Here is a 21,463-nt window from a genome sequence, read left to right as displayed (position 1 = left end):
TGGTAATTATAATGAGTGGGATTTAGCAAAATATCATGAACAACTCAAGAAACCAGCTGAGGCTTGCTGATTGGCCTGGGGACCATCAACAGTGGAACACTGAGTACGGACAGAAGACAACAACATGGAAAATGGACAACGGAGAAATCCTTCAATGTTGCCAAGCCGGACACCAGGTCCCTCCTCCCTGAAATGGGCGCATATGGCCAGAAGCGTCCAGGTTGATGGTTGGCAGGTGAAATGTTTGCACGGTGGGTATCCTTACGTTGAAACACACTGTAAGGTGTCAGGATATGGGAGTATTTGGCATCACACCAGAACATGGTGACATGGGTTTCATTGCAGAGGCTGCGTGGAGTCCTCTACCTACATGTGGTCAACAGAAATCACTGTTGGTGTTCTTGAGTGCAAGTTACACCTGTGTGGTTGTCAAACTAGCTGTCTAGGACAGAGTGGTCCACCTACATTGGCAATGTCAGTAAGTGCTTGGACAGTGTTGTGTGGTGCGAAGATGCTCTGAACATCTCACGGCATCAACTGTCATAAGACACCAACTGTACAAGGTAATCACCGCTGCCATGTCCACATCTCTATTGCCCCATAAAAGTGTGCCCACACTACTGTGTTAGGGTATATCACCTGGCATGCCGGGTCCAGGGTTCACGGGGCCAAGAGATGGTGGAGAGTTTCGGTTGTCACCCATGGAGGACCTCCACTGGACTACAATCATGGACAGGGCAACCTCCAAGGTGCTTGGAGTGGCTTGCAGGAGATCAATCTTCATGCAGGATGTAAGGCACAAAGAGCACTGAAGCATGTGGCTTGTGGTTTGTCCTTGTCCACAATCACAGGACGTATCTACTGTTATGAAGATCATGAAGTTATAATGAGCACTGCTGTAGTGGTAGTGATTCCCACCTCTTTAAAATTTGATGCTTAAATGTCTGCACCATGTGCTCTGCTTCATTGATGGAGAATGGATGAAATGGCAGACTAAAAATGTGTTTTATGCCATCTGAGGCACATAATTCTTTAGAAACTTGCCATGAACTGGGGCAAATTGTCTGACATGATAGTTCAAAGAAGCCCTTCAATGGTGAGAATCTGGACAAGCATGTAAATTGTGGCATCTGTTGTGGTAGATGCCATGCTGACCACATATGGGTAGTGTTCACGATTATGAACCAACACAGCTCAGACAGGGGCCTGCAGAGTCCAAATGGATGCTGTCCCATGGGCGATAGGGGTGGGCAACGGAGTGCGCCAGGGCTGAAAGATCGGGGTAGACAAGTCTGATGCAGGGCGCAAGCAGAGCAGCTGTGGACCATGGCTTTGATGTCCTTGTTTAACCCTGACAGTAAACGTGCCATCAAACTACTGCTTTCATCTATGAAATGCCACAGTGCTGTGATGGAGCAGGGCAGGGCAGTTGGTATGATGACATGGTGAGTATCTGCCTCAGTGTCAACCAAGAGGACACTTGTGATGACCGACAGACAGTGGAGGACACAGTCCCAGGGCCAGACTGGTGTTCTTTGAAAAAAATAAAAAGTGGGTCATACACGGAGCAAATAGAGTATGACTGACAGCAAGATTGGATCACGGAATGTGTGTGCAGCAATTTGTGCAGCTGTAATGGGGAACCCATCCAAGGTTTGTCAGGGTTCCCCATCAATGTGGAAACGGGGGATTTCCCACTGGCCAAAGGCCGGGCATTGTCCCATAGGTACGAAAAACAGAGCATCCACATCGGCATCTTGCACTCTGAGCTTGTATCTCATGGTATAAGTGTAGCAGCTGAAGAAAAATGCACAACAATAGAGCTGTTGTGCTGTCTGTTTGGAAGACTGGCACACAGCCAAAGAACGCCACCATTGGTTTGTGACCTTTAATTAATGAGGACTTAGTTCCAAAAAGGTAAACATGGACCTTCTTAATTGCAAAGACAACTGATAAAGCTTCGTTTTGTATATGCATGTAGTTCTTTCGAGCAATTGTCAGTGTCCGACATATAGGTGGTCAGTTTCTCAGTACTGTCATTGTCACAAAGTGCCAACATTGCACCAGTGCCATATGGAGAGGCATATGTGGCCAGCATCAGTGGATGTGATGACAAAAAGGGCATGAGGCATGATGCTGAGCACAGCATATTCTTCCACTGAGTGAAAACACCCTCACACGCAGCCATCCACCAGTACTGAATGCCTCCTTCTGCACTCATTTAGCAGATGTATGATACAGGCCAGGAACATGGAATAATAGTTTGCCTTCCGCCAAAAAAAAAAAAAAAAAAAAATTGGGGACGACGGGGTAGAGTGTCGACAGCTGTGCTACTGCAGTCAATGGTCTGGATCCCTTCTTTGCTGAGCGAGTGCCCGAGGTATTCCCCTTTTCACTTGAGCCCGAAAAAACTGGCATTTATCCAAGCAGCACTCTAACTTTGCATCATGTAATGTAGTAAAGAGTGTGCAAAGTTTTTGCAATTGGTCATGATGTGTAGCACTTGTGACAATTAAGCTATGGAGATAGATAGTGCAAGTGGGTATAAACATGGTTAACTGTTCCAAGTACCTCTGGAAGACTGTCATACAGAAAGACATCCCAAAAGCAAGCACTTGTATTTACATAAGCCGAAGGGAGTGTTGATAACCATAAAATTTTACAACTCCTTATCCAACAGGATCTGCAAATGTGTGTTGGCAAGGTCTATTTTACAAAAATATTCCTCTCTGACAAGCTATGCAAGGAGGTCTTCTGGACATAGTATAGGTTAGCTCTCTACTTGTACATGGATACCGACTGTTGACTTAAAGTCTATGCACAGCCGGAGGGAGCCATTGTGTTTCTTTACCGCTACTAATGAGGAAGCAAAGATGGCAGACAGCGAAGTGCAACGTATTGAGAACACTCTTATTAAGATCGGAAAAGTGGCAGAAGAAGAAGGATACATGAAGAAGGAAATGAAGAACGAATTACTAGAGGCAGTGACTGAAATAAAAAAAAGGCTTAGACTCTTTGAAAAATGAAACAAAAGCAAAGGAGGAGGAGAATAGGAATCCTATGAGAGGTTAGGAATATCCAACAAGAGGAGACTAGCCAGGAAGAAGACAGCTGCACTGCCAGAAAACTAGCGACATATATCGGAGAAATGCAGGAAACAGCGCATAGTGGACAGTGGACTGCTGGACACCTAGCGCAATCTACTGGAGAAACACAGGAAACAGCACTTAGCAGACAGAGGCAGACAGAAGAGACACCTACAGGGTCTGCGAAGAACTTCAGCGGAGACATCTTAGGAGTGGGCAACACTCTAAAAAAAAAAAAAAAAAAAAAAAAAAAATTACGAGAATAACATAGAAATGGGAGAATTGAGGCAGAAAATGGAGGAGATAGCCGATTTCCTGAAAAAGCCAACTAGGGATATTAATACAGGAGCAAACAAAGAAAACTCTAGAAAAGAAAAGTCACTTAGCACCAGAGAAAACCAAAACTGATGGAAACAACATACAGACTAAGTATAACAACAAAGTTTAACCAGAGGGGATAACAATATACAGAAATCTTCTGTTCCAGCAACAAAATCAGCCCCAAGTTCAAATCAATGCACATGAGCAATACAATAAAACCCAAAATCAGGTTACCATATTTACTTGAATCTAAGCCGCACTTTTTTTCCAGTTTTTGTAATACAAAAAACCGCCTGCGGCTTAGAATCGAGTGCAAAGTAAGCGGAAGTTCTGAAAAATGTTCGTAGGTGCCGCCACAACTAACTTCTGCCGTCTAATATATGTAGCGCTACACAGGCATGCTTTGCAGGCACAAAGATAAATACTGGCGCCAAAACCTCTGCGTCAGTAAATAAATTAAAAAAAAAAAGGTGGAAGATGAGCTTTTTTCTCCGCCCTGAGTTTCGCCCACTGCATTTTCATACATTATCCAACGAAGTAAATACAAATTCCGTATTGTTCATCTTCAAATGTAGCAGCATTTCAATGTACTATGAAAATCCGACTGGCAAGACTGTTTGGGATGTTTGGCAATATGACCAACTCTACGTTCTGAATTTTTTCCTACCTGTGAGAAGAGATGGTTGCTAATAGGAACTTTTATGAATTGTGAATCACATGCAGTATTCTCTGCACCATAAGAATAATACGAATATAAACATTTTGCCGTGTATTCTTTCGTGTTTGCTGCTATCTCATTTAATACCTGTCTGCCTAATAAACTATGAAACTAGAGTGAGACAACAGCAAACACGGAAGAATATACATATCATGTCATGTTTATATTCATATTATTCTTATGCCTAATAGTGATACAATCAGAAATGAAGCACGGCATTTGACTAGATTTTTAAATCTAAGATGACTAATTTCTGTGCAGAATTTAATGTACTAAAGAGGCGTCTGCAAAGCTTTTCAAACGGAGAAAAATTTTCGCTTAACTCTCGTTCAGAACATCTTCTATTATACACATTCTATTATTTGGTTCTTGTTGATCATTATCAAAGGAAGCAGCAGTGTAAGTACAACAAATAGCAGTCTCTTGCCATTGTTTCGCTAATGAGACAATTCCTCTCTTTTAATTGTAAGCGGCGGTAACGTGCACAAAAAGCCAGCCATGCTGCAAGCGGCGACAGGCCGTAAACACAGAATGCGACAAACAATGCATGACACAGTACAGTAATGCATTTTTAGCTTAAAGTGACGTAAACACCTATATCAAAGAGGAATAAGCAATCAATTCAAACCAGACGAAGCACGTGAAAAAGGAAGGGTACCCGTATAAATATGGATGGAGCGCCTGACGCATAGCAATGGCTACCTGGTATAGCTTAACTGCTAAGCTTACGACTCGAACCAAACTACTGTAGCTGTATCATCATTCATTCAACCTAAATTGTGTCTCATATTACAATGGACCAACTTTGTTTCGATTTGGAGGTGCGGCCTAAAACTTTTCTCTCCCCTTGAATTTCGAGTCTCAAACTTCAGGTGCGGTTTAGATTCGGGAAATTTTTTTCCCTTGATTTCGAGTCTCATTTTTCAGGTGCAGCCTAGATTTGAGTGCGGCTTAGATTCGAGTAAATATGGTAATGAACTAGAGGGACCATTCTAGAGAACTGTGGTAGGGCAGAGCTGGTACAGGGAAAGAAACCACACTAATAATAAAACCATAATGGGTCCAAAAAAAGACAAAGAAATGCAAGCAGCTGAAACAACAGCATCGCTATACATCGGTAACTTAAAGAGAACCACCACAACTGATACAGTAGTGAAATACCTCAACAAGAACAGAATATTGGGGCAACTAGAATGTGAAAAACTGCGCAGGCACTGGGCAACAAAAAATCTTTCAAAGTAGGCATTCTGTTTGAAGATCTTCAAATCACACAAGAACCACAATTCTGGCCTGAAAACATAAAAGTACGTTGATTTCGTTTCCCGAGAAGATCAATGGAAGAGGGAGCAGAGCTCAACTAAACTAAGAAGAAAACCAGAAGAACAAGAAATAAAAGCTGTCTTGTAGAATACAGAGGGAATAAAAGGGGCTCTTAATCCAACACCAACAGACATTCAGCAAAACTCAGATCTTGCAATTCTAGAAAGAGGACGACCCATGGGAGGAATATCTATCCTACTGAAATCCTGGATGACCCCCACCAAAGAAATCATAAAAAAGAAAATAGTATGCTAGTAGAAGCATCATACATAAATATAGTTGCAGCCTATTTCCAACCCACACAAATGCAGTAGAAATAATCACATTCATCAAACAATGCGACAGCAAACCCACCATTATTGCAGGCGATCTCAACTGCAGAATAAACACGGAGAACTATAAAACAAGACTAGTCATATGTAGGTATTTGTGTATTGTTCAGTAGGGTAAAAACCCTACTGAACAATACACAAATACCTACATATATATGCCATAATGGGAAAAGTACCATTGATATCACATTAACAAGAGGAGAAATAAAAGTAAGTATTCAACCAATATGGCATGATTCCATCACTCCTATATGAAAGCACATTCCAATGAAGATAAAAATAAATAATGTCAACTCACCACCAGCAAGAAAGACCCAGCAAATCACACAAAGAAAAATGGATAAAGAAAAAATAACAAACCAACAAGAACAAATAACACAAACATAAACTTTAATAGAGGAGGGAGACCTTGAAAAAGCAACATGCAAAATAGAAGACCTCCTAAAAAATTCAGTAATACAAACAAACCCAAAAACAAGGACAGCAAGAAGATGGTTTGATGCTGAATGCTATAGCAAACAGGAATACTGTTCTAAGAACACTCGGACGAAGCAGCGAAAGACCCATACAGAGTAGTAAGACCAAGAGGAAAAAAGACAATGTATGGGAATCTCTAAATGAAGAAGATGTAAAAGAAGTAATAAAAACACTGAAGAACAAGAATGCAGCAGGACCCGATAATATATATAATGAACATATACAAGATGCGAAAGAGGCTCTCCAACACATATGGATCAAACTATTCAACAAATGCCTGGAGCTTGGAAGAATTACGACCCAATGGAGACACTCGATAATAAAAGTTCTCTACAAAGGTAGAGAAGATCCAACGGACACAAACAAGTACAGAAGCATAGCCCTAGAAAATACTCAGTTCAAGATGTTTTCAAAGATAATTGCACAAAAAATCAAAGCCTGTGTGGACAGTCACTTCCCAGAACGGCAAATGGGCTTCAGATCTGGAAGATCAACACTTATGGCAGTCAGGCTTCTACGAAACAACATTGACCAAGTGCTACAAAAGAAACAAATGTTCTACACAGTGTTCATAGACTTTACCAAAGCCTTTGACCTACTGGAAAGAGATCTCATAGTCCGAAAACTGGAAAACAGAATGGGAGAAGATAGCATATGGGTAAGAACAATCAAGTCAATCCTTGAATACAACTTAAATCACAATATCAGGCAACCTCTCTTTTTCGAACCTCATTTTGCAATCTAACAGATTCTTACAGGGTGACCCAATGAGCCCTTTGCTGTACATTCTTGCCACTGAAGACGTACTGCGAATTGGAGAAAGTGAAGAAGATGTGTACGTATATGCGTACGCCAGTGACAAAGCCATAAGATCAACAGACATACAGAAGCTGCAGAAAATCATTGAGAAAATAGATAAATAGTGCAGTGAACACAAACTACACATAAACATAACAATGACGTAAATGGCGATTTTCAGAAAAGGAGGCAAAACGCCCAAGGATGTGGAAATCAACATCAGAGGGCAAAAATTAAAAATCTCATAAGACTTTAAATACCTAGGGGTGACATTGCAACCAACAGCCAAATGCTTCACGAAACATACAACAGAATGTGCAGCCCAAGCAATAATAGCAATACAGGACATCAAAAACATCCGCCTACTCAGTCTAGAAACGGTCATGAAATTATTCAACGCAAAAATCTTGCCAATCCTGGCCTACGGGATTGATGTTAAATGGGACCACCTGAGAGAAAAAAAAATCTAGAAACACTAGAAAAAGTAAAATCGACTTATCTAAAAAGAGCAATAGGTCTCTCAAAGACAACAAGATCTAGACTAGTGTACCTGCTAGTGAGACAGACATTCCTAATTGAAGACATAAAACTTCGATATATGATGCCACACACCAAGGCTTCCACAAATCAACTGGAGATCATGAAGGATAAACGAGAAAAAGTATGGCCGGAGTTCTATGGCACCGAAGCAATGACGAACTGCTCATGGACAGCACCAAACTTCGAACTGCAACATGTCTTAACTAGATTCACGGCTTTCATCATCTAATTTTCAAAAACAAAAATTAATACGACCCAACCACAACGTGTGTGTATGAACCGTGTAACAAAGCCTGTCAACGATATCACATAGAACTGTGCAGTAAAAGAGTGAAATCTATAAATGAATATGCAAACATGTAAAACGTAAATGTAAAATGCAAAATGTTAAGTGAAGTAATGGTGTATGGCTATTTGGCTGCAATTTTATTAAATAAATAAATAAAATACTAATGATGTGGCCCAAGCACTTGTATTAAGCAGTTCAATCACCTCAGCTTCCTGGAGTCAACCGATATCCTGCTTAACAACCATCCATAAAGAGACGGAATGGGTTTTGCTCAGCAGAAGCAGGCCACTGCATCTAGATGCAAAGAGATATGAGCCTGGAAGTCTGCAGCAAGCCCAGGCCACATTGAAAAATATAGGAAAAAGCAGCATAATGGTCAAGTTCCTGCATAAGAAGCAGTCTGGGCAAGATGGAAGACCCCGCTACCCACTCCAACAGAGCATGACAGACTGTTCAGAGACCACTGACACACCTGAATTTTATGAAATCATGCCACTGCACTCTAAGAAGAAGTTTACAAGGATTTCACAATCCTGGGGCATGATGCAGCACCTGGACCACTGCTACTTATGGTCGTGCCTTGATGCATTCATTTACTACTGATGCAGCACCTGGACCACTGCTACTTATGGTCGTGCCTTGATGCATTCATTTACTACTTATGCAATTCTGAAAAAGTGTGCAGCTGTCAAAATATCATCCACCGGTTGGTTGTCTCATGTAAGGGTTGGCGTGCAGCCCCAATCGGCAGCTAACTAGACCACTACATTCCAAATTAAAGGGTCAACACATGAGTTTTGAAAGCCAGCAAAATCCCAACGGTGACTCAACCCTTGTGAATCAGTGACCCAGGTGCAATATGACTGACTGTGTTGCTTATGGAGTAACAGTATTAATGAAATTCGAGCCACAATGTGACCACACAGAATCATTGCAAATAATAATTCAACAGTAATGTGCACATCTTCTCAAATGTGAGGGTGACAGGATTTGACAGAGGAGCCAAATTCTTAAGTAAAAACAAAAAGTCTCCAGAGAAGCCAAACAGAGAACGAGTGACCGTTGGAGTGCGTCATTAGTGACCTGAAAGGTGAAGAAGTGATGCTTCAGCCACTGTAAATGTGTGTTCCAATACTCTTTGGCCTTTTTAAATGGCAGAAAAGCGGCTGAGCGCTCCCTGCCTGGATTGAGTGTGTACCCTGAATCTGTAGTTGATCCTCCAGAAGCTGAATTTCTTGATGGAGTAATTCATTTTGCTGCTGCTGCTGCTGTTGAAACTTATTGTAATTGCTGTTGTGAGAGCAGCTGTTGCTGTTGTTAGGCTATTCCAAGAGCTTCACAAGATTTGCATCCATGTTAAGCTGCTAATCTTTTACCTCTTCACCAATCATTATGGCCAGGATTTGACAGAAGATCGAGAATGACTCAATAAACAATAAACTAGGTAATGCTAGCCATACTGCTCAGGGACTGTCGACAGCAGAACTTTCAGTATGGACAGAAGACAATAATGAGGAAAGCGGACAGCGGAGAAGGCACAACAACAAAGGGCAGTGAGTAATGCATGAGAGAAACCAAGATGTAGTGAAAAGGAAACCACAGAATAATGGTGCATTATGGTTAGCAATACGACTGTGAGGTGAATATAACAGTGAAAGAATCATTGAGTATTACTCATCAGTGTGGGATCTGTACCAGGTCGGGTTGACAGAGGAGATAGAGAAGATCCAAAGAAGAGCGGCGCGTTTCATCACAGGGTTATTTGGTAAGCGTGATAGTGTTACAGAGATGTTTAGCAAACTCAAGTGGCAGACTCTGCAAGAGAGGCGCTCTGCATTGAGGTGTAGCTTGCTGTCCAGGTTTTCAGAGGGTGCGTTTCTGGATGAGGTATCGAATATATTGTTTCCCCCTACTTATACCTCCTGAGGAGATCACGAATGTAAAATTAGAGAGGTTGGAGCACACACAGAGGCTTTCCGGCAGTCATTCTTCCCACGAACCATACACGACTGGAACAGGAAAGGGAGATAATTACAGTGGCACGTAAGGTGCCCTCCGCCACACACCGTTGGGTGGCTTGCAGAATATAAATGTAGATGTAAATGAAAGTAGGACCACAGTGCAGCCGACATTGAGCAGATGTTATAGTACTGCTGGGAGCACTAATTGCTCAGTGAGAGGCACAGGGCATTGTGGCAAAGCGAGACAAGTGCTACAGCATAGTGATGCATGTGTAGTCATAGGTGTAGCAGCTCTGCCTAGTGCACATTGTTCAGATGCATGCATGTGGGCCTTCGAAGTTGCTGGCCCAAGATAATAGAGTACTGACACTTGAAAAATACTGGAAAGAACAGTGTCATCATATGTCTTGCTGTATGCTCCCTTCAGGTGTCCAGCCCAAAACTGCAATTCTGCTGTGCAGCAGCTCTGTAATGTAAGTTCTTTAAAAGAAGGGAGCAAAAGTTTCTACCAAATGTTTTAACACTTTTTTAAGTAACACTGATTATATTCTGAAAACAATTCATTCACATTCATAATGATCAAGTCCTACAGAATCGCCATATTGGTTGCAAAACTGAAATAACATTAAATTAAATTTCTTCCTAAAAATTGTCTTTCAGAGCTCGCAACATCACAGTTTCTTTGCATCAGAAAATTTGGTTGGTAAATTGCCACTGGTGGCAAAGTTCAATCATTACTGCCTGCCCTAAAGTGAATTTCAGCAACTGCAAAACTAACCTAAATTATTTCTTCACAAGGAAAATACTCAACTTGTCATGCTTTATCTGACACAGACTACATTACAGAAAACAGTTAATAGAAAATCAACATTTGACAACATTGCATAAATCTGAGGCAGAGTGCAAACAGACAGAGACTACATCAAGCCAAAGATTCAACTCCTCCTCTCGTGATCCAAGGGGAGATTTCACAAGCACAACTAGCTTAGGGAATACACTGCTGTGAAGAGCTATTACCTGCAACCTGATTATTAAGAGTTAACATTGCATTACCATTTAGGATTTTGCAGTGACCAATTAATTTCCGACTGGTAAGGGATCATTTCCTGAATGAAATCAATAAAAATTATCCTCCTTTTCTGCCAACTAAAACAAATAGAAATTTTGAAAGATGTTATATGATCTCCAGAGAGCTCTGAAAAGATAATTTAAATATGCTACAACACATTAGAATAAAAAAATCTGTAATTGAACCCAAGATATATATAACCATTAGAATAAAAAAGTCTGTAAAACAAACACACACACACACACACACCAGTTGAAAATTAATTGGTCACTTGCAAAATCCTAAATGGTTATACAATGATAACTATTAAGCACACAAAACTACGATATTACAATACCGTCATAAAACCAGAATGCCTATATGGATCAGAGACACTAATTTTAAACAGGAAAACAGACATAGAAAACATTCAGAAAAAGGAACAGAAGATCATAAGTAAAAATTTAGGCCCAAAACTTGTAGACGGACAGTATTGGCTCAGCGGCAAACAGGAAATCAAACAATACTCTAATATTCACAGTGACATTAGAAAATGCAGATTAAGATTCTATGGAGACATCAAAAGAATGAATCCGGACAGATTTACAAAGCAAATAGTTGAATTCTATGAAAACCGGAGTAAATCTAAAACAGACCCAATGAAATGGATTGACAAAATCAAAACAAATCTGAAACTAGCAGGAATTACACCATAGGATATCCAAAATAGGGAACTCTTCAGATCCAAAATTCACAAGTGGCAAGTTGACTAAGAGGAGAAACCAAAGAAGACTGGAACAACATGGTCTCAAGAAAGAAAAGAAGCCCACAGCAAAAGAATGAAAGATGTATGGGCACAAAGAAAGGCAAATTCACGCCACTAAATACTTTGCGTAGTCCCAATGGGCTCATTCGCAGACTTAACTACATTTGAAGTAGCAAAAGCATACTGTATGTAAAATTATATGTTTCTCTCAAATTTTGGACTTTCTAGCTTCATTTTCTGCCACTCATTAACACGTAACACTCCAAATAAATTTACATCAGCTTTTCACTACACTAAATCACAGTCACAGTAAGACTATTACATACACAACTATTATTATTTCAGAGTGATTGCACAATGGAAGTGACATCACCTGGGAGCACTGGTTAGGAATGGCGTGAGGGTGGGCTTGCTTACACAATCAAAACCATTCAGCAGCACAGACCGATTTTACTACCAAATACACAAGTGAGGTAGGGAAAACCATACTTGCTTCCCACATTAAGCATTAAAGAGTCAATAGCATATAATCATTTCCCAGGTATGGAGTACAGATTAATTTCCATCAATCTGGTTTTGGTATATTCTTCATCAAAGCTTTAACTTTTTAGATCTGTTGTTAATATATGTCTTTATGCTACTAACCACTTAAACAGTAAAAAACAACATAGCAAACAATTAAGGATAATACTTTCATTTTTATGTTAATAAGGCTAAAATATTATAGCAATTTAATCACTTACCAGGAAAACACAGAAATTCTGTAGTAATGCCCTTATTTCTTAGATTCTCAACAAGTTTCTTGCACTGGGTAGTTTTTCCAGATCTATCACATCCTTCAAATACTATTAGGGCACCCCTCTTTGTAAGACTAGTCATTCTGGAAGACATGTGGACCACATTTGAAAATCATTCTTAAAAAAAGAAAAAAAGAAAAAAGAAAAAAAAGGATTTTACAAAACACCAGAATTAATAATTGAAAACCAAGATACAAAGGCAATTTTCAATTCTTACAACTTAAATCTTTTAATAATTGCATGGAAAGAGCAATTAAAAAAAAATGTTAACCCCTAAGAGAATCAAAATTCCAGGGCTTCTACAACTGAGGTATCTATGATGAGGATCTGACATGTGTCCACAGCAGTGGGAAGGCCTGCTCAGAAATAATAGAAAACTACAAAAGAAAAATGGATACTGTGCAAGACCAAACAATTAAGTGCACTATGTCTGCTAATACCTCGTACAGGCAATTTTTTCTTTGATACGACACAAACATTTTCTAATTCGTTTCTATCACTGTCATGCCACTTATATACATTGTCTATGTCTCAACTGACACAGATATCTGTGTCCGAAATACTCCTCTATTTATTGCACAGCAGAATAGTAATTAAGGGCAGGAATAAAACTTTGTTGGAACTGACCTGGGCACTGCTGATGGTGTAACCAATGTCAACATTTGGAAGAACAGAATACAAAATGATAGGGAAGTTATTGCCTCATATTGTGCAACAGAGAATGTCAGAACACCTGATTTGGGACTTAGACGACAGTGCAGAGCATACACAACACTCTTCTGTAACAGCGCTAAATGTAGTAACTTCACCTAGGAATGACACAAGAGTGCCTTCCGGACTGCAAACTTTGCATGAAGGAATGCTCTGAAGTTAATATTAGGTCAGCCAAGAACACTGACAGGCTCAAAAAATACAAGCACATTCAGTCAGAAGTGCTGTGGGAATCATGTCATTGACTATATAACCACTCACTCTCAGTTAGGTCAACTTTGCTAGTTGCAGGATGCCTCGGTGAATACAACAAAGTGTCTACAGCCACCACTGCTGCCACCTTGAAGTCCACTGCTACAAGCCCGTAGCCACCTGGCAGTGGAGGAACCTTCAATTCTGTGAGTTGCCTCACTGCTAGTCACAATGGTGACTGACTGAAGGTGAAGGGCAGGCCAATCTTCTATGAATGAAGCACTGATCTGTCCAACTGTGAGCTGTGGAAGCTGGGGAAGAGGGTGCCTGTGTCGCCACTCCTTGGTACAGCTGGAGAACAGGGTGTCTGTGTCGCCACAAGTATTGCCTTACCTGCTGTTCCCTGAGACCACCTCTTGGGCTGCCCTTCAACATCACTATCGGGTTTTCTCTACCTACATGCCGTGTCGACAATCAACAATGTGGGCATGCAGATTTCTGGGACAGAGTTTAAGCACAGTTTCATTCAGTGAGAGCACTGAGGCTCTGACAGATCTCCACAGCCACATCAGGCTGTAGCAATGTGATGGCAACTGGATCCTTCTATGAAGGGGCCATAGCACTGACCTCAGAAAATGCTACAACCAACACTGGCAGATTCCTCACCAGTTGCTGATGTGTTACCATGCACCTTTGTACAATGGGAGCTCAGCACAGCCACTGCTAGAAAGCACTGGGAAGAAGATAGGAGTAATTGTAGAACTTCTAGAAATAAATGTCTGTCAACTGAATGATGTCTCATTAGTGCCCTGGTGCTCTGCAGGACTCCAACAGTGTAACTTCATTTTTCTATTCTGCACTCCTCTACATCTATACTCTGAAAACGGCCATGAGGTGCACAGCAGAAGGTACATCTCATTGTACCTATTATGAGGGTCTCTTCCTGTTACATTCACATATGGAGTGCAGGAAGAATGATTATCTGAATGCCTCTAAGCATGCACTACTTATTTTAATCTTATCCCCAAGACCCCTATGTGAGTGACACGTAGGGGGTGTTGTACATCCCTACAGTAATCAATTAAAGCTGGTTCTTGAAACTTGATTAACTGACTTTCTAGGGATAGTTTACATCTGTCTTCAAGAGTCTGCCAGGTCAGTTGCTTTGTATCTCTGTAATGCTCTCCCACGGATTAAACAAACCTGAGACCATGTGCTGTCTTTCTCTGTATGTTCAATATGCTCTGTTAGTACTATCTGGTAGGGGTCCCACAGACTTGAGCAATATTCTAGAATTGGTCACACAAATGATTTGTAAGCTATCTATTTTGTGGACTGATTGCACTTCCCCAGTATTCTACCAATAAACTGAAGTATACCACCTGCTTTACCCACAGCTGAATCTATGAGATCATTCCATTCCATATCCATACAAAGTGTTACACCCAGGTACTTGAATGAGTTGGTCGATTCCAACAGTAACTCATTGATAATATAGTCATACGAAACTACCTTTTTTTGTTTTGTGAAGTGCAAAGTTTTACATTTCTGAACATTTAGAGCAAGTTGCCAGTCTCTGTACCACACTGAAATCTTATCAAGATTGTCTGAATATTTATGCAGCTTCTCTCAGATAGTACTTCATTATGGATAACTGGATCATCTGCAAAATGCCTGGTCTTACTATTAATATTGCCTGCAATCTTCTTCTTCCTCCTTTTTTTTTTTTTTTTTTTTTTTTCCTATGACACTGTTCCAAATTCAGAATTATTTTACTTTTGTGGGTGGAAAGCACAGGAATATCATGACAGTCTTCCTATTGCTTGAAGTTCTCAGAATAGGTAGTCTTTAAATATAATTTGATGGATATTTCAAGCAAAAAAGGAAAATGCAATGTTTATGCTACTCTGAATTCATGGACTCAGCCCCTTCTTTCATCGAACGAGTTACTCTTACTCAACTTCTTAACATCTAGCATCAAAAGTTTGTCCAAATATGCAATAATATAGTTATATATTTAAAATATTACTTAAGGTTTCTGATTTTACAAAATAAGCACAAATGTTACAGAATTGCAAGATCAAGAAAAGATTTAAACAGAAATATTAATGTTCTGTAAAATTTATAAAACTCATTCTTTCCCTTGACCCTTCAACTCTTATGTCTAATTTTTGATGCAAAATTGTATCATTGTATATGTACCAAAACCTGTATCATGTACATAGCAAGTGGTTGATGAATAAATATCACAAAAGGTAATTCCAAAATTAAGCTGCTCAAAATTCAGGCTTTTTTTTAATTACCCTGGTTCCACTTCTACTTAAAAGTCAACAAATAATGCTCAAATAATTGTTGTCCAACTTCCTTAATAATGATTGTGTCAAAAATGGTAGTGTGCTGAATGTATGCTCAAATTATTCATATATTTATTAGTACACAACCTTCTTAGTCACTCTTTGTGGGGATTCCGACCTGGCTTAACATCTACAAAAGAAGTTGAAAGTACTGTTTCCCCTCACTTTATATTCATTTGAATTCAAACTGTGTGTAAATTTTAATCTATTGGACCTTAGTAAAGCTTTTTATTCTGGCAGTCATATAATGGTATTAAAACAGCTCTATTGCTATGGCTAGAAAGCCACAGAGCTGTCTTTGATTAAATCTTATTTAAGTTACCGAAATTACACTTTAATGATGGGAATTCAAACATTCTAAGATTTACACAAGAAGTTCCACATGGTTCTGAGCGAGGGCTTTTTGCAATTCATAGTTGACATAACGACCTGCCTATTACTACACCTTGCATGTCTCTGTACTCTATGCAGATCATGCAAATTTTGTTAATGGTGGAACAGACTCAGAAGCACTAAAAAAAAGGTGGGGGTGGGGGGTGAAGGAACTCTTCAAAATTTCTTACACGTGTTCTGTGGAAATCAATCGTTCTAAAATTTTGAATGTTCTGTATAGGCTGAGCAATAATGACAATGATGGTAGTGCAACTAATTGCCTTACCATCTTACCATTCATTTTGAGCCAAAACTAACATGGATAACTAACAAAAACTACCAGATCTTTATAATTAATGTGCAGCTACTCACAGAGGTCCAGTGTGGACTGCAATTATCTTATGGCAGTGAAACTTGGTAGATTTTCTAAGGTGTTAATGTGGAACCAAATTTTGTTCCAATTTTGGCCAATAGGTGCAAATCAGTGCTGTGAATTCAAGAAATGCATATAGAAATTTTTCCACATATAATTGATTAGGTCAAACAAGTGAGAAAAGCATAATGTCAGTTTCCAGAATGAGATTTTCACTCTGCAGTGGAGTGTGTGCTGATATGAAACTTCCTGGCAGATTAAAACTGTGTGCCGGACCGAGACTCGAACTCGGGACTGGCAGAAGTGAAGCTGTGAGGACGAGATGAGAGTCGTGCTTGGGTAGCTCAGATGGTAGAGCACTTGCCTGCAAAAGGCAAAGAGTCTCGGTCCGGCACACAGTCTTAATCTGCCAGGAAGTTTCATAATGTCAGTTTTATTATTAACCACCACTTATACACTGTGTTCCATAAAAGCACCAGTGACATCGAGATACTGTGCAGCAGCAGATTAGAGCCCACACTGGACCTCGATAAGTAGCTGCACTTTAATAATAATCACCTGGTATGTATTGGGTGTAAAAAAAAAAGGTACGGCAAAACATTCAAGAAACATTTCTGACACACAGAAGAATAAAATTTGGTATATGGACCCGAGTCTGTCATGCTTTATTTCCATGTTGGAGCTTGTTTTCTATTTCTCTTCATAATCATGAGTAACACACAGAAACTGAACATACCACCTTTACATGAAACGTTTTCTCACATGAAATGTTCAAAATATCCTGTTGGTTGTTTGGTTAGAATGTATAGCAAGTTTTAATTCTCAAGTTCACTGTTAAAGCTTGTTACTCCAATTAAATGAAGGTAATGTTGACATGTGACTCACTTCACTGTTTGTTTTTACAGGTGACTAACTTCATTGCTCTGCTAGCATCATTTACATAGTATCCATCACCTGTTTGATCATGGACTTGGTTCCCGGGACAGTGCAATGGAAGTGTACTCGAATGCGGAGTTGGCAGAAGCCCAGCTGCTCTATGGATTAGCACATGGTAATGGCTATGGCACTCTACATTAGTATCAAGACAAATTTTTAGAATGACAGTGTCCTGACAGGTGAAATGTTGGAGCAATTTATTGTCGTCTTAAGGGGGATGCAACATATAAGCCTCCCGGCTGGGGAAGGCCAAAAACGATGAGGACACCTCAACTGAAGGAGGAACTTCTTTGTGCAGTTGGCAACAACTGTAGTGCCAGTGTAAGACAATTATCTGCAACAAGTAATGTTTGTGACATGACAGTCTGCAGAGTACTAAATGAGAACCAGCTATACAAATGTGCTGTTCACGAATGAAGTTTTCTTTCAAAGTTGATGATTAATGTGTTGAAGGGTTGTAGAAACTGGGCTCTAACATGGAAATGAACCAGTTCCAGACCAACATCCATATAATATATTTTATCGCTCTATTTGTGAGAAATGTTTCCAGAAAGTTTGATCATACTTGTTTTTACACCTTGTATACACAAAAACACAAAATTACCCCAAACCACATTTTTGCTAACCAAGCTTGTTGCAAGCTGCAGGTTGTGCAACTGAAATGCTATTTTCCAACTTTTATTCCAGTTTTCACAGCCATCTACTGTGAGGAAATTTCCTGACAGTGTAAAGTGTGTCTACTTAGCAACTGTTGCATCCCTTTACATACTTATTTGTTGGGTGCAGAAGCACAAACAACAATAGTCTATACGTGACCATGACAAACACCTCACAGATGCAGGTATACAATTATTCAACATGCCACCAAGGCAAGCATGCCACTGTGTCACATATTTGGTTTATGAAAAATTTATTTTATGCAAGAGACGATTTTTGAACATGTGATAAAATCATTCTTTTCCATTACAGCTGCTGTAACTCCAACTGTTAATACTATTGGTATTGATTTGTGTGTACTGTAAAGTACAATACAGTAGGATACCATTAATAATTAACATTTAGCTACTTACCTATATTTTAATGTTATTAATATGTTGTACAGGCTGTAAGTTATTTATACTTAATATCTAGTTAATAGATTTCCTATCAAGCAAGATTTTTTTTTTTTTTTGTTGTTGTTGTATAAAATGATATACGCAGTAGGCCTGCACTGTATGAAGGCATCTCTTGAACAAACTGTGACATCACTGATAGATGGATAAATAAAAAAGTAACATGGATACTAACTTAGATAATTTCACGAACCAGTACTCATGGACGGAAGGTCTTTCGAGTTCTTCATCTCGCATCAGGATAAACAGTTAGGATATTAGATCAACAAACAACAGTGGTGCAATTAGCATTCTGCCCATGTCCCACAAGTAAATGTGCCTGAAATACGTGGTTTCCTTATTTTGGCTGTTTTCAGCTTTCGGCGACAAAACCACCGGGTTAAGTATTGCTGAGGCATAGTTACTACAAGCTGTCGTCGACCGGGTAATTCCTAGCATATCAACTGTGGGTACTTGGTGTAACATGATTACACGGATAAAATGTTTTGTTGGTATGATTACTGCTCGTTCATTGTCTTTAGCTGATATTAGGAAACGCAGCTTCAATTCACCGACACTTGACTGTTTTCATACTCGTAAAACGGCCTTAAAGTGTTGTACGGCTTACGGATGTAGAAAGAATTGTTATTCCACAGTAATACAAATATATGTTATTGTTAATCCATAACAGTACCTTTCCAATACTGCATATAACTTAGGTAAACTTACTTGCTGAAATCGTGTGCTCTCTACATTCAAAAAGTAACGGTTCGAAAGTGGCATTATTTGCAAATTACGAAAATGTGACTTCTTACACTTGACCTGCTACGGAAGATCAAGTTCAGATTATCCGTTCAGACCTCGCCAATTTCATATTGCACTCTTGTAGTGTCTCGTATGATACTCAACTGTAAACAAACACACGCGAGTCTTGACTAAAGTCAAATTTTAGTTCAGGTGTCGGCACTGAGCTGCCAAGTTGGCGGTAAACTTGAACTAGCTAAAATGCAGGTTCTCAAATCTTATTTACTTTTTTATTTACTAGCCCATAAGATAGCTTTCAAGCTACATAAGGCACCATCCATAGTTACATACATATGTAGCATATTTTCTCCAATCATGTCTTAGCTAAAATAAATGGAATGTAATTAACTGCGCTCTTTGCCATTGATCAATGTGTGCTGCACTTTTTTGCCACCTGTCCTGCCATGGGTCAAGCGAGTTATCAAACAGCATTAACTCGAACTGACGGGATTTCGAGTCAACACGAGTTAGATCTTTACCACAGCCTAAGTAAATCGAGTTGTGTTCACGCGGTACGCGGCGGTCGCCGCTATCGATGACTGGTTGGTTGGAGTTATCGCCGTCGTGCCGACCGAACACGAGTTGAACCGATTGAGTCAATGCCTGCAGAATGGTACATATTGGTGTTCTGTGTGGTACATCACTCACCGTGATCTCTAAAAATGCAGTAGCTTATTATGATTTATTTTGTTTGATCGAAATTCGCTACGCGTTTGATAAGTGTTATTTACAAGTGGGTCTATACATAACACAAACGTCATAGCACCTCGCAAATATATATCTATATTAAAATTTTGAGCGGCAACCATTCATGAACATGGCGACGCATTCGGCTACCTTAAAATCGTCCGATCACTGTCCAAACCTTACAGCAAATTCAAATTATCTCATGAGTGTATTTTCAAGTTCAGTCTGCAGTGTGGCATCCATTAATGCTTGCGTCGAGACATTTGGCTGCCTTAAGGTCATCAGATCGTCGACAAACTATTACAGCACATTCCAGTTATCACCATCGTCAAGATTTCGAAACTGTGGACTGCCGCACGGTTTGCAGTTATACCCTAGAATAGGCATTTGGCTACCTTATGATCGACCAATAGCTGTCAAATATATACTGCGAATTTCGGATGTTTCACTCCTATATTTTCAAGATTTCAGACTAAAAGATCTGATATTGTGGTCTATAGTGCGGTATTCGTGAACAGGTATTTGGCGACCTTACGATATTCCGACGGCTGTCAAACTCCATATAACACCTTTCAGGTTTTTCTCAAGTCTGTCATCAAAATTTCAAAGCGGAAGACAAAAAATTGCAGCCCGTAGCACGGTATGAAATCATACTCGTGAACAGGATTTTGGTCACCTTATGATCAAGCAATGTCTGTCACTATTTATAATGCGAATTTTGAATGTTTCACAAGTCTGTTTTCAAAATTTGAAACTAAAAGCTCCAATATTGCGACTTGTAGTGCCGCTTGCAGTTAGAATCGTGAACAGCCATTTGGCAACCTTGCCCAAACTAAAAGTGATAGGAATGTAATTTAAATTGATGTATACACAGCTGGTGTTACTGATTCCAGAGCATGATAGAAACAACTATTGTTCCATTTAAAAAGTTATATCTTTTTGCTGTAATTCTTTGGATAATAACACAATAAACTATGTTCGTAGCAGACAGTGTAACGTTTCTTATGGTGATCCACCGCAATAAATATTTACGTCGCCTATTACTTCGGAACTTACAGAGGCAAACACATTTAGTGAAACACCCTCTATATGTCTGCGTGGCTGCCGAGTCTCTCCACCCTTCCCCTTAGCCACATGGTTCTGCTACCTTTGATGGGGAGCGTTTGATGTTTGGTTCGTGGGGCACTCCACTGCGTGGTCATCAGCGCCCGCACAAAGTCCCAACTTTTTCACAGTCCAATTCTTTACACGGTCCAATCTAGCCACTGTCATGAATGATGATGATATGATGAGGACAACACAAACAACCAGTCCCTGGGCAGAGAAAATCCCCAACCTGGCTGTGAATCAAACCCAGGACCTCGTGACCCAGAGGCAGCAACGCTAGCCACTAGACCATGAGCTGCAGACTTGGTGGAGAGTATGACCCATCGTTCAACTCCCTGTGCATTCAGTCTTACCCAGAGGTGTCAGTTGTTGGGGGAGTTCTT

The 21,463-nt window shown here is 39.9% G+C and overlaps 1 protein-coding gene across 6 annotated transcripts in view; it reads right to left on the bottom strand.

The window, feature by feature from the left end:
• Window positions 1–19,765, bottom strand: part of LOC126259425 (thymidylate kinase) — a 63,935-nt gene extending 44,170 nt beyond the window's left edge. Inside the window, exons 1-3 of one of the 6 annotated variants that reach the window (XM_049956222.1) lie at window positions 19,212–19,550; window positions 16,455–16,569; window positions 12,400–12,536 (exon numbers count right to left, since the gene is read on the bottom strand). In XM_049956222.1, the coding sequence (XP_049812179.1) occupies window positions 12,400–12,535 (136 nt within the window). In that variant the 5' untranslated portion in view covers window position 12,536; window positions 16,455–16,569; window positions 19,212–19,550. Of the gene's footprint in view, window positions 1–12,399; window positions 12,571–16,454; window positions 16,570–18,461; window positions 18,569–18,678; window positions 18,981–19,211; window positions 19,552–19,577 lie in introns of those variants that run through there. The other 5 variants (XM_049956219.1, XM_049956220.1, XM_049956221.1 and 2 more) reach the window with 5 other exon arrangements.
• Window positions 19,766–21,463: the final 1,698 nt, after the last annotated feature.

Source organism: Schistocerca nitens, chromosome 5 (genome assembly GCF_023898315.1).
Source record: "Schistocerca nitens isolate TAMUIC-IGC-003100 chromosome 5, iqSchNite1.1, whole genome shotgun sequence".
Lineage (NCBI taxonomy): Eukaryota > Metazoa > Arthropoda > Insecta > Orthoptera > Acrididae > Schistocerca > Schistocerca nitens.
The sequence above is the reverse complement of the archived record's forward strand: the minus strand, read 5'-3'. Positions and strand labels throughout refer to the sequence as shown.